Source organism: Geotrypetes seraphini, chromosome 1, assembly GCF_902459505.1.
Source record: "Geotrypetes seraphini chromosome 1, aGeoSer1.1, whole genome shotgun sequence".
NCBI lineage: Eukaryota > Metazoa > Chordata > Amphibia > Gymnophiona > Dermophiidae > Geotrypetes > Geotrypetes seraphini.
Window position 1 is genome coordinate 105533559 of NC_047084.1, and position 18088 is coordinate 105551646.

Genomic DNA, 18088 nt, shown 5'->3' on the forward strand with positions numbered 1-18088 from the left:
TAAAAGCCTTTGACATGGTTCCTCATAGACAAACTCCATGGGCTGAAGTTGGAGCCCAAAGTGGTGAACTGGATTAGAGACTGGTTGACGGACTGATACCAGAGGGTGGTGGTTAATAGAATTCACTTGGAGACTGTGTTGTTAATGAGGAGGAGATGATGACAGTAAGGTGCTGGTCGCCTATGTACTTTATTTTTTGTATCTTATGCTCTGTTTTATGGGTGTATTTATTGTCGATCTTGTATGTATTTTTGTACATAATTTTGCATTTTTGTATGTAAGTTTGTAACCCGCTCTGGGTAAGGGCGGGATATAAACAAATAAACCAAAGGTGAGTAGTGGAGTGCCTCAGGCTTCGGTGCTGGGACCGATTCTGTTCAATATGTTTGTGAGCGACATTGCTGAAGGGTTATAAGGTAGCCCGGACATGGGCAGCTCCTTCCAGCCGGCCCATTGGAGAGTCCACAAACCAGGCAGAGAGAGGATGGGCAAACTCCAACTTGTAGCCATCCCTGATAACTTCTAGGACCCATTGTTCTGTTGTGATAGCTTCCCATGACTCCAGGAAGAGAACAACAGCGACAGCGCTCAACTTTAGAAAAGGGAACTACGATGCTATGAGGAAAATGGTGAGAAAGAAACTCAGAAACGACTCACGAAAGATGGAGACCATAGAGAAAGCCTGGTCCCTACTCAAGGACATGGTGCAAAAAGCACAGGACCTGTACGTCCCCAGGTTTAGGAAAGGGTGCAAAGAGAATCGAACAAAAAACCCGGTGTGGATAACAAAGGAAGTGAAGAAGGCGATAGGTAACAAGAAAACATCGTTCAGAAAATGGAAAAAGGACCAAACTGAGGAAAACCGGAAGGAACACAAAAAATACCAGAAAGAATGTCACAGAGTGGTTAGGAAAGCAAAAAGAGAATACGAAGAGAAGCTGGCTGGGGAAGCGAGAAACTTCAAACCGTTCTTCAGGTACGTGAAGGGGAAGCAACCGGCGAGGGAGGAAGTGGGACCGTTGGATGATGGAGACAGAAAGGGAGTAGTAAAGGAGGAAAAAGAGGTAGCGGACAGGTTAAACAAGTTCTTCTCATCGGTCTTCACGAGCGAGGACACATCCAATGTACCAGAACCCGAGGAGATCATAAGTGGGGATCAAGATGAAAAGCTGGAGCGAATAGAGGTAAGCCATCCTCTGACAGATAGATAGATTGAAAAGCGACAAATCACCGGGCCCGGACGGAATCCACCCAAGGGTACTAAAAGAACTGAGAAAAGAAATAGCAGAAACACCCCGGCAAATATGTAACCTATCCTTGAAAACTGGGGAGATCCCGGAGGACTGGAAAATAGCAAATGTCACGCCTATCTTTAAGAAGGGATCGAGAGGTGACCCAGGAAACTACAGGCTGGTGAGCTTGACTTCGGTTCCGGGTAAGATGATGGAAGCACTGATTAAGGACAGCATCTGCGAGCACATAGAAAAAAATGGGCAGCTGAGGGCAAGCCAGCTTGGCTTCTGCAAGGGAAGGTCATGCCTCACGAACTTACTACACTTCTTTGAGGGAATAAACAGCCAGATGGATAAAGGGGAACCCATAGACATCATTTACCACGAATTCCAAAAAGCCTTCGACAAGGTACCCCACGAACGGCTGCTTAAGAAGCTGTGGAACCACGGGGTGGAGGGGGAGGTATACCGATGGATTAAACACTGGTTGGTGGGCAGAAAACAGAGGGTTGGAGTGAAGGGCCAATATTCAGACTGGCAATGGGTCACGAGCGGAGTCCCGCAGGGGTCGGTGTTGGGACCACTCCTGTTCAATATATTTATAAACGATCTGGAGACGGGGACGAAATGTGAGGTTATCAAATTTGCAGATGACACCAAACTCTGCAGCAGGGTTAGAACCATGGAAGACTGTGAAGACCTGCAAAGGGACCTAACAAAACTGGAAGAGTGGGCAAAAAAGTGGCAGATGCGTTTTAATATAGAGAAATGCAAGGTCATGCATGTTGGGAAAAAGAACCCGATGTTCAGCTACACAATGGGGGGGATCATTGCTGGGGGTAAGCAACCTTGAAAGAGACCTGGGTGTGCTGGTGGATACAACAATGAAAGCGTCGGCACAATGTGCAACAGCCTCAAAGAAAGCAAACAGAATGCTGGGTATCATCAAGAAGGTATCACGACCAGGACGAAGGAAGTCATCATGCCACTGTATCGTGCAATGGTACGCCCGCATCTGGAGTACTGTGTCCAGTATTGGTCGCCGTACCTCAAGAAGGACATGGCAATACTTGAAGGGGTCCAGAGAAGAGTGACAAAAATGATGAGATATGGAAAATTTCTCATACGCTGACAGGTTGGAAAAGCTGGGGCTGTTCTCCCTGGAAAAGCGGATACTTAGAGGAGATATGATAGAAACCTTCAAAATCCTGAAAGGCATAGATAAGGTAGACAGGGACAGATTCTTCATACTGTGGGGAACCACAAGTACAAGGGGGCACTCGGAGAAACTGAAAAGGGACAGGTTTAGAACCAATGCCCGAAAGTTCTTCTTCACTCAGAGAGTGGTGGACACATGGAACGCTCTCCCGGAGGTTTTGATAGGGCAGAACACGCTACAGGGATTCAAAGAAGGTTTGGATAAATTCATGAAGGATAAGGGGATTGAGGGGTACGGATAGAAGTAGAGATAGGTTATAGGTAGAGTCAGGGACCACTTGACAGGTCATGGACCTGATGGGCCGCTGCGGTTGCGGACTGCTGGGCGCGATGGTCCTCTGGTCTGACCCAGTGGAGGCAACTTCTTATGTTCTCTGATCTTGTCCTGAGGGGTTGGGATTTCTTGGGCTGCCCACCTGGGTGAGAGGAGATCTGGGGCTTTGTGTTCCAGGTGAACCACTGCCTTGTGCTCTAATAAAAAAAATCTCAAGGACGAGGACCCAGAAGAGAACAGGCGTGAATGGAACAAGCCTCGAAAGGACCCAGTGGATTTTATGCAGTGTTTTATGTTCAATTAATTGTATTGCACTGTCAAAGTTTGAAAATCAATAAAGTAAAAAAAAAAAAACAACCAAATTCAGGCTAAATATCCACCTTTTTGAAGCTGCCTTGCATTCTTAAACCCAGTCACTTGTTCAGTACCCATCAGGATGGATAAAAATCAATGATTTAAAAAAAATGGAATAAAAAATTTTTTTAATTGGATTTCTATTTTTCATTTGGATTAATATGCACTTTCAGACAGCCTAACACACATGATGCACTACCCTGATGCGGTTCACCAGCTCCCACACCAGGAACAGTGTTTAACTACTCTGTAGTCGTAAGTAAAATCGGAATATTGCTGAAGTATCAGTTAAAGGAAATGATGTCTTGATAAAGTTTATGCACCCACATGGCCCTGCTAGTTCATTTTACTGGCCTGAAAGGCAAAACATTTGCTGGGTGACTAAACAACACCTTATTTCTGTACTCTCTACTCCATCAGTTAAATCATCTGGTCAACAATATCAGTTTCCAGAAACTATTTTGGCAAATGTGGTGAATAAATTCAATACAATGCAATGAATGAATAATAAAAGTAGTTAGAACATTGGCTTGGGAACCAATAGAAGATACCCACCCTAGGCTTGAGAACCAATAGAAGATACCCACCTTAGGCTTGGGAACCAATAGAAGATACCCACCTTAGGCTTGGGAACCTAGGTTAAGCTTCCCAATGATTGATTTGGGAACCAGACAGACACCCTCTAAAGGCTTTGGAACGTCAGTGAAGAAACCAAAACTACAGGCTTGAGAACTTGTACTAACCCATGGCTGGTATTGCACAGCTATCAGGCGGGGAAGAAGTTGCTGGTTCAAATTTCTTGAACTAGTGGAGGGTGTGGAGAGGGGTGGTAGAGGTTATTGAAATGTTCAAACACATAGTTGCATATAGATAAAGTGGGGGTTTATTGAAAGTTGAATTTGTCTTTTTTATTATGTATATTATATTATTATATTTGATGCATTATTGTTGTGCTTTGATGTTGTATTTGTTGTATCTGATGATGTTTGCATCAATAAAACTGTCTGAATCTAAAAAATGCAAAATGACAATATATAACTTGAAGAGCAGACCATATTTAGATGTTAATGTATGCCATTATTATGAAAACTTCTGTGACCTTTGTTTGCATTGGAAAACAAAACCAACTTTTTCAGGGGGTCTAAAACATGCTCTTTCTAATAGTTAGCTTGAAAATGTTTCCAGAATATTCTTTTTTGTAAAAGCTGGTTAAAAATACCAAATTTTTGACATTTTTTTAAAAAACACAAACTTTAAATTGAAATTATAAAGTAATATTAGCTTATACGTTGAAATTGTATTTTTGAGAACAAAGCCTTGCCACAAAATAACAAACTTTTACAAGGATGCTTCGTTATTACAGGAGCCACGAAAGACTAAACTTTAACATTTTTAACACCGTCCATTTTTTTCTACCCACTTTGAGGCGTTTTACTTACGTCAGTGTCAAAAAATGAAAATCTGCATTAGTTCCATTGAATAGATCATAAAAAAATTGTATAAGATGGCCAAGTTTCTTTTGTTTAGCTTCAAAACTCCAATAAATATTTTGACTCAAATTTGCCAAAAGTGTGCAGGGATACTGTATATGGTTGTGGTATGGTATCAAAGAGCTATATCTCCACAAGTATTCCACTGGCGGATCTTAAACTTTACCAGAGTTCATTTGGGTCATGTGAGATTCAGCATACAGTTTAATCAAAATCCATGATGGTGAGAGGAGCCCTAGACCACTTCACTTCAATGGCCCCTGAAGAAATATCTGATTTTTTTTTCATAGAGATACTGGTGATATGAAAGGATATGATAAAAGTGTGGAATTAGACCATAAACATGGCAAATGATGAAGATTTTGAGCTTGAGGGTGATAGAAGTTGTAAAGGATTTCAATCTCCTGGGCTCTTTTAAAGAAGCAACTAGCAGGGAAGAAATACTCCCAGAATAGCACTTGGTAACTGTTGAATTTGAAAGTATTCAAAAGCAAGGAAATAACACTCCAAACGAAGATCAGATTTGTCCACACACTCATTTTCTCAGTGGTCAATTATGGATGTGAAAGCTGAACACTGCCAAAGGAAAACAGAAAGATTGACTCATTTGAGCTTTGGTGCTGGAGAAGGATTTTTATGCATGCCCATGGACCGCCAGAAGCACTAAACAAATCGATTATGGAAGAGATCAAACCAGCTATGTCACTCGAAGCCCAAATGCTGACGCTAAGTTTGTTGTATTTTGGTCAGACTGTCAGAAGAGAAAGATCATTGGAGGAGGACATCATGTTTGGGAAGAACGAAGGAACCAGGCGAAGAGGGAGACCTGCAACCAGATGGCTGGACACGTCCAACTCCCTCAGCGGACTAGGTTCTTAAGGTTTTTATGTGGATTGCTATGTTGATTTTTTAATAAAGTCCATTTCAGGAACATTGCCTCTCCACAATGTTTTTCGGTTTCTCTTGGACACGTTGAAAACAACCATGGGGATGAGACTGATGTACCCTACTGGACTAGCACAAAACCAATTTCTTTTTAGATCTGTAATCCATCACATAAGAACATAAGAATTGCTGCTGCTGGGTCAGACCAGTGGTCCATCATGCCCAGTAGTCCGCTCACGTGGCGGCCCTCTGGTCAGAGACCAGCACCTTAACCAAAACTAACCCTACCAGCGCCCATTCTTCTTCAGCAGGAACTGGTCTAACTTTGTCTTGAATCCCTGGAGGGTGTTTTCCCCTATGACAGACTCCGGAAGAGCGTTCCAGTTTTCTACCACTCTCTGGGTGAAGAGCTTCCTTACGTTCGTACGGAATCTATCCCCTTTCAACTTTAGAGAGTGCCCTCTCGTTCTCCCTACCTTGGAGAGGGTGAACAACCTGTCCTTATCTACTAAGTCTATCCCCTTCAGTACCTTGAATGTTTCGATCATGTCCCCTCTCAATCTCCTCTGTTTGAGGGAGAAGAGGTCCTGTTTCTCTAATCTTTCGCTCCTCCAACTACTTAACCATCTTAGTCGCTCTTCTCTGGACCCTTTTGAGTAGTACCGTGTCCTTCTTCATGTACGGCGACCAGTGCTGGACGCAGTACTCCAGGTGAGGGCACACCATGGCCCGGTACAGCAGCATGATAACCTTCTCTGATCTGTTCGTGATCCCCTTCTTTATCATTCCTAGCATTCTGTTTGTCCTTTTTGCCGCTGCTGCACATTGTGTGGACGGCTTCATTGACTTGTTGATCAGAACTCCTAAGTCCCTTTCCTGGGAGGTCTCTCCAAGTACCGCCCCGGACATCCTGTATTCGTGCATGAGATTTTTGTTACCGACATGCATCACTTTACACTTATCCATGTTAAACCTCATCTCCAATGTCGATGCCCATTCCTCGAGCCTGATTATGTCACGTTGCAGATCTTAGCAATCCCCCTGCGTCTTCACCACTCTAAATAACTTCGTATCGTCCATGAATTTAATCACCTCACTCGTCGTACCTATGTCCAGATCGTTTATAAAGATGTTAAAGAGCACGGGTCCAAGCACCGAGCCCTGCGGCACCCCACTTGTGGCGCTCTTCCAGTCCGAGTATTGTCCATTTACCCCCCCCACTCTCTGTTTCCTATGCTCCAGCCAGTTTTTAATCCATATGAGTATTTCACCCTAGATTCCATGGCTCACAATTTTCCAATGTAGTCGTTCTTGCGGAACCTTGTCAAACGCCTTCTGAAAATCCAGATATACAATGTCGACCGGATCGCCCTTGTCTATCTGTCTGTTTATTCCCTCAAAGAAATGCAGCAAGTTCGTCAAACACGATCTGCCTTTGCTAAAACCATGCTGACTGGTCCTCATCAGCCCGTGACCATCAAGGTGATCAATGATGCTGTCCTTTATCAGTGACTCTACCGTCTTTCCCAGTACCGAAATCAGACTCACAGGTCTGTAGTTTCCCGGATCTCCCCTCAAACTTTTCTTGAAGATCAGCATAACATTCGCCACCTTCCAGTCTTCTGGAATCTTTCCCGATTTGATCGACAGATTGGCTATTAGTTGAAGCAGTTCTGCTATGGTCCCTTTCAGTTCCTTGATGACCCTTGGATGGATGCCATCCGGTCCCGGGGATTTATCGCTCATAAGCCTATCAATCTGCCTACACACCTCCTCTAGACTGACCATCAATCCTGTCAGCTTTCCGTCTTCATTTCCAGCACATAGCCTGATGGGTTCCAGTATGCTGTATACATCTTCTTTGGTAAATACAGATGCAAAAAATGTCGCTAGGACTGGAGCATGAGTTGATGGCATCTCACGAAATGTGATAAAAGTAAGAATAATAACCAATTGAGAAGAAAGTTAGGCATAGGGGACTCCTAGTGCCAAGAAACAAGGGAAGTGACAGGGATCAACTGGGTATACAGCAGATGAACTTAATGGTCCTATTCTCTGCTATTTTTTTTAAATTCAATTTTCAAAACCATTCTCCCAGGTGAGCTTTGAACAGTTTACATGAATTTATTCAGGTACTCAAGCATTTTTCCTTGTCTGTCCCAGTGGGCTCACAATCTATCTAATGTACCTGGGGCAATGGGGGGATTAAGTGACTTGCCCAGGGTCATACGGAGCAGCATGGGTTTGAACCCACAACCTCAGGGTGCTGAGGCTTTAGCTTTTAACTACTGCACTAGGTTTCAGGTTTCTGGTTTATTTAAAAATTTTATATACCGCCTTATTAAAATTCAAAGCGGTTTTACATAATATAAAAACAAAGTATAAAAAGAATGTACGTTAAAAACAAATTACAAATAATGCTACAATCAAACGCACTGACAGACATTAACTTACCGATACAGGATGGAGCAGGGCAGAAATACAATTTATATAAAGAGAAAGAGGGGGAGAGGGACAAAAACAAAAGGAAGGGGAACAAAATAGGAATAGTCTAGAATAATGTAAAATAAGCTAAAATGATTAAAAAATGGCAAGGAACAGATTTCCATTACCGTCTTTAGAAGGACTATTATACACCGAATGCGTCTTTAAAAAGAAAGGCCTTCAAGTTACTTTTAAATTTATCCAGGGATGTAATTTCTCTTATATAATTTGGTGCTGAATTCCAGATGGTAGGGGCCGTAACGGAAAAGATGCTAGTACGCATAGTGTTAATGTATCTTAAAGAAGGGATGGCTAGCAAGTTTTGATTAGATGAACGTAATGTGCGATGGGGGGCATGGGGGAAAAGTAGCCTGTTAATAAAATCCGGAAGTTTTGGTCTTGTAAGCCAGTAACATCAATTTATAGGAAGCCAGTGAGCATTGATCAAAAGAGGTGGGACACTCAGGGCAGGATTAACCAATAGGCCAACTAGGCACATGCCTAGGGCCCGAAGTTTTCAGGGGGGGCCCCGATGAAACAGAGGACTCGTTTTGGGTTTTTTTTTTCCCTTGGCAATGCGGGCTCCCTGGAAAAGATTGGCAGCGCTGGGCCCCCCCAGAAAGATCGCAAGCGCTACAGTTGATGTAGAGTGAGGCAGTTGAGAGGTGTTGTAAACTTGGTTATTAATATAGACTTATATTTTGGATAGTATTACTGCTTTACAAATATTTGAACACTTTCATATATGCATGGAAAGGGTTCAGAGTTAAATTCCTGGGTAAGTAGGTGGGTAGGGAAGGAAGGGGGATTTGTTCAGAGATGTTTGGGGGGGTTGCATAGAAGAAAATATGTGCACTGGTATACTAATCTTTGTTTTGAATTTTTTAAAAAAAGAAATACAAGTGGAAATAAAGAAGTAAAGAAGAAAACAGATAAATGGGGGCGGGGCAGGGTCAGGGGGCCCAGTGTACTTGTGTGCCTAGGGGCCCTCGAATTATTAATCCTGCCCTGGTGACACTCTCCCCTGTAACATTTGATAGCATTTATATACCACTAGTGGTGTACATTCAGGTACTCAAGCATTTTTCGGGCTCCGCCTCCCACTCGATGGGCCAATGGGGGATGAAGTAACTTAAACCCAAACACTCCCTACCCAAGCTTCTTTCGGAGCCAGGTGGGGGGCGGGCGCGCGCCGCCGACGCGGGGTGAAAGGGCGGCCGGAGGAGAGCGTGGGCCGTGGCGTGGCGTGGCGTGCCGACGCCGCCGGCGAGCGTCAACGTCACAAAAGGAACGGTGGGCAGGCCGGAGCGTGAGAAGAGACGGCGAGTAGGAGGGGCTTCCGTCACTAGAGGAGACAGCGGAACGAGGCCAGAGCCGCAGCGGCCGCCGCCGGAGCCGGCCAGGCCCCGGGAACAACCGAGCCGAGACTCCTCGCCCCCCTCCCTCCTCCCCTTTCCCTTCACGCTATCTCCCGCCCCTCCCCCACCTCAGCTGTTCAACGCACGGGACGTCCGCGGAGCTCCGGCCGTAACCGGGCTGCGGGCTCCGCTCCGTTTGTTTATTTCCTTTTTTTTAATTTTTTGTTTTCTTCCGCGCCGGGGACCCGGCGGACGCTCCCCCCTCCTTTCAGCGGCGGGGAGGGGGTAACGGTTTTCCAGTCGGCGGGGAGCGCGCGCTTACCCCCCTCCCCCCCAACCTTCTTCTCTCTTCCCCTCCTCCCCCCAACTTTTTTCTCTCTTCCCCCCTCCCGCCTCCCCAACCTTTTTCTCTCTTCCCCCCTCCCGCCCCCCAACCTTTTTCTCTCTTCCCCCCTCCCGACCCCCAACCTTTTTCTCTCTTCCCCCCTACCGACCCCCAACCTTCTTCTCTCTTCCCCCCTACCGCCCCCCCCCAACCTTCTTCTCTCTTCCCCCCTACCGCCCCCCCAACCTTCTTCTCTCTTCCCCCCTCCCGCCCCCCCAACCTTTTTCTCTCTTCCCCCCAACCTTTTTCTCTCTTCCCCCCTCCCGCCCCCCCCAACCTTTTTCTCTCTTCCCCCCTCCCGCCCCCCCCCAACCTTCTTCTCTCTCCCTCCTCCCCCCCCCTCGAGAGACAGCGGCGGAGGCGGCGGCCGCCCACCCCTCTCCGCGGGGCCAGGGGGGGTGGGTAGAGGAGCCGCGCGAGGGTCCCGGCGAAGCTTCCTCGCCTGGAGGAGGGCGGCCGGAGCCCCTGCCGCCTTCCTCCGCGCTCCTTTCCACTTTTTTCCTCCTTTGTGGGCCTCCTTGCCCCCCCTCCACACCCCCCACGATGGCCCAACAACAGATGACGAGCTCGCAGAAGGCCCTGATGCTGGAGCTGAAGTCCTTGCAGGAGGAGCCCGTGGAGGGCTTCCGGATCACCCTGGTGGACGAGTCGGACCTGTACAACTGGGAGGTGGCCATCTTCGGGCCCCCCAACACGCTTTACGAGGGGGGCTACTTCAAGGTAAGGGGGGGGGAGGCTCATAAACAAAAAAAGACGAAGGCTGGCTGCGTGGTGACAGCCCCGTCCTCAAATTCTGAGCTCGCGACAATATGCGTGCCTATATATTGGGGGGGGGGGAGTCACTGGTCATATTTAACTCCCGTGTTTGCGTGTTAAAGGGCTGCGTGGCAGACCAAACAAGTCTTGGAGGCGTTCACTCGGGCGCTATGTCAACAGGGACGGCGGGGTAGCGTTTTCCGGGAACGGAAGGCGCTTTAATTGAAACTTTGAAACAAGCACAAAGGGGCTTTGCTCGTAATTTTGTTGCACTTGGGGGGGGGGAGGGGGACAGTCTTGTTCAGTTCAAGTGCTCTACATTTATCATGGTCCGTTAGTCAGCTTTCTATTTCGCAGGTTTTTTTTCCTAACTGAAAAACAAGCATTTGGAGCCCTCATTTTAAGTGGGTTGACTGGCTGAGCTTTACTGTCTCATTTCTACTTTAAGTTTAGATGGTTGTTTGTAGAAACCAGTACTACTTTTTGTTAACACTAATTGTGTTAGTACATAGAGACAAGGAATTCCTTATGTGAATTTCCTGTTATGCTTCAAAGTGATATGCTCAAATCGTTTTCACTAGTAGTTCAAAGCAGGCTAAGATAACCAGCAAAAAATTTGCTTTACTCTTGGGATTTTATCTCCAACCCTATATGTCCTGTTTGTCTAAGTAGATTGTAAGCTCTTCCAAGCAGGGACTGTTTATAAATGTCAAAATGTACAGCACTGCATACATATTTCGGTGCTATATAAGTGATTAATAGTACTTGCGACCTGGACTGACCACTGTTGGAAATGGTCTCTGGATTTGATGGATTTTGGGTCTGCCCCAGTATGTTATGTATATTTGTTACTGTGCCCAAGAATCTTACCTAATACTGCTGCCTTCTAACTAAATGTGATGCTGGGAAAGAGAAACCTGCATTGAAAATGCTGTGATGTCTTAAGTATATTGGATGATTCACAATGTCAGATAAGTGAGACTCTACTGCAGTGGTCTTCAATGCAAGGCCTGCAAGTCAATGGCAGCCCTTCAAGACTTCTTGGGCAACCCACACAGCCTGTACAGAATTCTGTGCCCCCCCCCCTCCAGGCAGAATCGGGTACTTTCTTACCTTTCTTGTTCCTAGCACTGCACTCTTTGCATAGGGTTTATCTGTGTTCTGTATGTGTGACCAAGGCCAAGTGTTCTGGTAAGAATGAATATCGAGAAGCATTATTCTGTTATATCCACTCCTTATTCTGTACAATAGGTGTTCAATCCAAACTTGCAAACTGGGTCTTGAAGTTAAGCCAAAACTTTCTGCACCTCCCACTTAGCAGTAAAGTATAAGTACTTGCTCTGCTTTTCTTTCTTTTTGACTTGTTTTCTTTTATTTTTTCTGTGGCTTCAGTGCCATGAGACCCCTTATTTAGGGGATCTCTGCTGGGGAAAGGAAGCAGATCCCATGGAGCCGGACTGCAACTTCATAGGGCAAGCCTTCGGGTGGACCTGTGGGGCCAACCTGCTGTTTGAGCTCGGGGTCCAGCCTCCTGGAGTAAGCTTTCCCTCCGACACTTAGAGGGTTTAAGCGCAAGCTGTGGGCACTCTGAGTAAGAGCCCTTGGGGTATTGGAGTGCTTGCTGCATATTTCCCACCTCTGTCATGTGTTGAGGTAGAGGTCTTGGCTGGAGTCCATGTGACTGGCAACCCAAAGATTGGACTGTTTGGAGAAGTTTCTAAGGCAGAAAATCATTTATTTCCCATGGGGAAAATTAGGGAGGATCTAAAGTCATTTTGGGGGGGGGGTTCTGAGAGTAGGGTTCAGGACTCCCACCTCTAAAACCCCTATTTCTGTATCTTACTTTTTCATTTAGTCTCCATGGGTTGTTTTTGGCATAATTTTTCTGGCGGTGGCCATCTTGGATTTTAAATGATCTATTTTTCTAAATCTGTGTTCTATATGTGTGACCCAAGGCCAAATGTTCTGGTAGGAATGAATATAAAGAAGTGTTATTGGTGTCATGGCCTCAGTTAGAGAATGACACGGGGAAAAAATGTATCAATGTCCCTGCCCCATCCCCGCAAGCTCAAGCCCCACCCCCGCAAACTCAGTCCCTGTCCCCACAAACTGTCCGATCCCATCCGCACAAGCCTCGAATAGGTATGATTTTATACTGAGCTTATTTTATTAAAGTATAAAAAGAGACAATATTCTATACAATTGTCATTTTATAAACACAAATAATACAGAGCAAGGATCAACAAAACCCCTGTCTCCCCTCCCTTTCACAAATATCCCCTCCACTATTGTGAAAACTAAACAAACCAAATTACTACAGAATGCTACATAGAAAAATCAAGCTAACGGAATACTTTAATCACACATGACAAGAATAGTGTTGGGGGAGAGCAACTGGTCAGAGAGCCCTAAGCCAGCTGTAAGCTAAACAAGCATAGCCTGGGCTTTGCGGTCCCCAGTTATGTCTTATACCAGCTCTAGCAGGATACATATTTTAAATCTGAAATAGTCTAATCACACAATATAAAACTTATTTTTTTTCTACACGTTGTTGTCTGGTAATTATATTCTTCAAATTATATTGGTCTCAGGCTTTGGTTTTGGGTTCCTTCTTTCTTCATCATGGCATGGCTGGCTCCTGAAGGTAAAATAGGCGTAAGAGGAGCTGAGGAGGAGATGCTGAATCTGACACGGGCGCAATTTTTTTACCCTAGGAGCAAGACTTTTCACCGCTCCTGTGGGGCGGTAAAAGTCTTGTCCCCATTCCTACGGTAAACTAGTTGCAAATGTCTCCATTTCTGCGAATTTACTGCGATGACCACAGTTTACCGCAGTAAAAGGTCCCTGTGTCATTCTCTAGAACCAGAGAATAAGGAAGATATTTGCCAGCTCTCTTTCAGCCCTTTTGAATTCAAAACAGTTCTAACTTAAAGATAGTGAAGACCACTGTTTTATTGTATTTCCTTGACCCAGAGGGCTTAGTATGTTTGTATCTGTGGCAGTGGAGGGTTATTCAAGATCACAAGGAGTTGTATCGGCATTTGAACTGAGTTTCCTTGGTTTCTTAAGAACATAAGAATAACCATACTGGGTCAGACCAATGGTCATTCTAGCCCAGTATCGTGTTTCCAAAGTGGTCAATCCAGGTCAGAAGTACCTGGCAAAAACCCAAATAGCAACATTCCTTGTTTCTGATCCCAGGGCAAACGGTGGCTTTCTCCATGTCTTTCTCAATAGCAGACTATGGACTATTTCTCCAGGAACTTGTCCAAACCCTTTTTAAACCCTTCTAAGTTAACTGCTGTTACCACCCTTTGAGTAAAAAAAAAATAAAAAAATCCTTCTATTGGTTTTAAAAGTATTCCCCTATAACTTTGTGCCCCTAGACTTTTTATTTTATTTTTTGCAAATTTTGAAGGAAGTAAAAAAATCCAATTTTAGTTGTTTACCTCAATCATATACCCCCTCAGCCGTGTCTCTTCTAAGCCGAAAGCCTTAACCTCTTTAGCCTTTTCTCATATGAGAGTAGTGTCATCATCTTTATCATTTTGATTGCTTTAATCTTTTTTTGATTTTGCTCCATCTTTTTTTTTTGAGACACAACAAAAAAGAACAATAATCAAGGTGAGGTTGCACCTTGGAGTGATACAGAGCCATTATAATAATCTTAGGGCTCCTTTTACTAAGGTGCACTAGCGTTTTTAGCTAAATGAAAAATACGCAAGCTCTATGGAGGCGTTGGCGTCTGGCCTTATATAACTCTGATACTCAAGGACTGCTCTTTCCTGATGTGCTGAATTTCTAAATAGATGACAAAATTCTATCTAACCATCTATCTAGAGATAGAGAGAGGTTCATACGAAAAGCAATGAATGCATCATAAGAGGGTTCCCATTCTAATTGCTCTGTAAGGGGTACGTTTTCAAAGCATGAGTCGGGGTACGTTTTCAAAGCATGAGTCGGGGTACCTGTCATCTCCCCCTGAAGAAACTAACAAAAAGTCACTCATTCTGTGCAATTTCCTGCCCTGAAGGATTAACAGTGTCCTTGCAGGCATTTAATGGTGGAGGGATGTCACCTGGCTCTACCACACCTTACCCTGAATTTCTTCCTCACAATAGGTATCCACATTCCCTGTCTGCTAAAATTCCCTCTTCATAATTGTATCCTGATAATCGCTGGTGTCCGACTATTTTCAATGTAAAATAGTTAATTTCTTATAATTCAACCTATGTATAATTATCCCAGGACAAGCAGGCAGCATATTCTCACATGTGGGTGACGTCATCCACGGAGCCCCGACGCGGACAGCTTTTCAAGCAAACTTGAAAGAAATTTCAAGCTTGCTGTGCTGCACCACGCATGTGCATGCCTTCCCGCTCCACTAGAGGGCGCATCCCCACCTCGTGGTCCTCAGTTCTGTAGTTTCCGCGGAGCCAGAAGCCCTGTCTTGTTTTCTCTCCGTGAAAATTACCTTCTAGCACCGCGGCTTTGTTGTTTTTTCGGAGTCGCTGTGCATTGCTTTATTCTGTTTGTTGTTTGATCGCGTTCAAAACCAAAAAAATATATATATATTTTTCTTCCGTGTCGGCATCCAGGGGCTCCCGGTTTGCCGTAGCCGCTGGACCTCAATTGGTTGCGGCCTGTTGTTTTTTCATGTCCTGGCCCTTGTCGGGGTTCAAAAAGTGCACCAAGTGTGATCGGCTGCTGTCGATCACCGACTCCCATCGGTGGTGCCTGTTGTGTTTGGGTGCGGACCACCCGACGGATTCCTGCCCCCAGTGTGCGACCTTTCAACCTCGGGCCCTCCGCCGCCGGCGTGCACGTATGGCGGAACTTTTTGTGGTGGAGCCTTCGGCGGGACAGGCCTCGACGTCGGCTTCAGCCCCAGCCTTGACCTCGGCCTCGGTCTCCTCGGCCCCACCTCGCATGTCTTCGAAACCCTCATCCTCGGGCTCGAAACCGCCTCAGGGTAAGTCCCCGCTTCCCTCCTCAGGCGCCGTTCTGGCGAAGAAGCCATCCTCGGGGTCCTTGACGGGGGCGGGTGGGTCGACCTCGGCCCCGCCCCGGTCTTCTAAGTCATCTACTCCTCGGGAATACCTGTTACCGAGGTCGCCCACTGCGGAGTATCCAGCTGCGTCCAACATGCCGTCTATGATGGCGATCCCGGTTTTCCAGGACATGCTCCGGGCGCTTATTTCCTCAGAGCTGTCCTCGGCCTTAGCCCATTCCTCGGTCCCGGCCCAGCTTGAGCGTAGTGTCCGAGTGCCCCGGGACAAGGTGCGCCGGACTCGCCGGCTCTCTTCCTCGGACTCCTCCTCCGGGGCCTTGGGGGGTTCCTCGCCCTTGGGTTGGCCTCGGGCGAAGCGCCATTCTAGGAGGCCAAAGCGTTCTCGAGGTTCTCCTCCGAGGCGTGGTCGCTCCCCGCCGGCCCGGGACATCGAGGCACTCCGGGTTTCGGAGCTTACCCTCTCTAATCCGAGGTTGCTTCGCTCTCCTCCTCAGAAGGGTTCCCCCCGGGGCTCCCGGGATTCCTCTCAAAGGCGTCGGAAGGTTTCTGTGCCCCGTACCCCAAGGTCTTCAACGAGGGGCTCCTCGCGACCTCGGAGGTCTCCGACCCCGGCACATTCCCTGGGCGCTGTTTCTTGGGGGTCGGATGTGGGAGCTGGCCGTGAGCCTCACTATTCCCGAGAGGCTTCGCCGTCCTATTCGGCGGCTCGTGGTTCTCGCTTGCCTTCCCCGGAGGATGACCGGTCCGGTCTGCGTCCCTCCTCGTTTTCGAGGTTTGTTCAGGACATGGGGAAAGCATTGGATTTGGACCTGTTGGCGGGGTCCCAGTATTCCAAGGAATTCCTGGCAGAGCAGGATTTGCCTTCCCCGCCTAGGGAGTCTCCTCGCCTCCCGTTGAACCTGGTTCTTCAGCAGGCTTTTTTGCGCAATCTGGAATCCCCGTATGCGGTGACGGCTGTCCCCTCCAAAATGGAATCCAAGTACCACACAGTACCTTGTAAAGGATTTGAAAGGGCTCAGTTGTCCCACCAGTCCTTGATGGTGGAGTCCTCCCTCAAGAAGTCCCAGCCTTCTCGGGTGTCGGCTGCGGTTCCCCCGGGGCGCGAGGGTCGCACCCTCGATAAATTTGTACCAGAACTCCATGATGGCGAATTGAGTTTTAAATTATGCCTTTACATTCACCTCTTACCTTCGTCACATGGTGAAGTCTACGCCGAACTTTCACAGGGTCTTGCCGGCATCTCACAGAGACGAGTTTGGGAAGCTGATTGATGGTCTCTCCCAACTTCGTGTCTATCTGTTTCATGCGACCTATGACGCCTTTGAACTGACCTCCAGGGTCTCTGCGTTTGCAGTCGCTATGCGCTGCCTGACGTGGCTCAGGATCGTTGATATGGATCCTAACCTGCAGGAGCGTCTGGCCAATCTGCCCTGTGTGGGCTCGGAGCTCTTTGACGAGTCCCTCGAGGCGGCCATGAAACGCCTCTCGGAGCACGAACAGTCTTTTGCTTCCCTGGTGCGCCCCAAGGCGAAACCATCGGCTCCTAAGACCTACAGGGTTTCGCCTAGGCGCTACCCGCAGAAGACCACGCCGGCTTTCTCCAGGCCCCCGCCTAGGAGACCTCCTCAGCAGTCTTGGGCGCAACAGCAGAAGCCTCAGGCGCAGGGGGCGTCTAAGCCCGCCCCGTCCTTTTGATGCCTTGGGCGGTTGGGGGCGGGCCCCCTCCGCATTGTCAACGACCCTGCTGCCCATTGGGGGTCGTCTTCGCGCTTTCTATCACTCTTGGACCCTTCTCACCTCGGATGCTTGGGTTCTCCAGGTCGTGTCCGAGGGTTATTCCCTCAACTTCTGGGAACTTCCTCCGGACAGTCCGCCCAGCGCGTGTCCTTCCAACAGGTCGCAGCTCCCCCTTCTCCTGTCGGAGGCCAGGGCCTTGTTGCGCCTCCGGGCGATGGAGCGTGTCCCCCCCTGTCAGCGGGGCACGGGGTTCTACTCCCGCTATTTTTTGGTCCCGAAAAAGACCGGGGACCTGCACCCCATTTTGGACCTCCGGCGGCTCAACAAGTACCGTATGCTCTCCCTTCTGGTTCTATACCCGCTGTTGGACGAGGGGGACTGGATGTGGGTATAAGCCTCCCTCGACCTCGAAGCCTCGAAGGAGGCTTATACCCATGTTCTGGTGCATCCCGCCTTCCGCAAATTCCTGCGTTTTAGGTGGGGGAGTTGCACCTTCAATACCAGGTCCTCCCCTTCGGATTAGCTTCGTCCCCTCGAGTCTTCACGAAGTGCTTGGGGTGGTCGCTGCAGCCCTGCGGTCCCGAGGGCTGCAGGTCTTTCCTTACCTGGACGATTGGCTGATCAAGGCCTCGTCCAGGGAGGGGGTTATCTTAGCGACCCAACAGACTATCATCTTTCTTCAGCGTCTGGGGTTCGAGGTGAATTTTCCCAAATCCCAGTTGTGCCCCTCTCAATCCCTACTGTTTATCGGGGCCGTGCTGGACACGGTTCGCCTCCGTTCGTTCCTTCCTCCTCCTCGGTTGGAGACCCTGGTCCGCCTGAGTCGGCGGGTTTTGCTACTGCCCTCGGTCTCGGCGAACCACCTGATGATTCTACTGGGTCATATGGCGTCTACAGTCCATGT

At 47.6% G+C, this 18088-nt stretch overlaps 1 protein-coding gene across 1 annotated transcript in view; it reads left to right on the forward strand.

Annotated features, from left to right (window-relative positions):
- The first annotated feature begins 9902 nt into the window (after nucleotides 1-9902).
- The window catches only part of UBE2R2 (ubiquitin conjugating enzyme E2 R2), a 58954-nt gene continuing 50768 nt past the window's right edge, over nucleotides 9903-18088 (forward strand). The window contains exons 1-2 of the mRNA XM_033935335.1: nucleotides 9903-10113; nucleotides 10153-10400. Coding sequence (XP_033791226.1) covers nucleotides 10224-10400 — 177 coding nt within the window. The 5' untranslated portion in view covers nucleotides 9903-10113; nucleotides 10153-10223. The remainder of the gene's footprint in view (nucleotides 10114-10152; nucleotides 10401-18088) is intronic.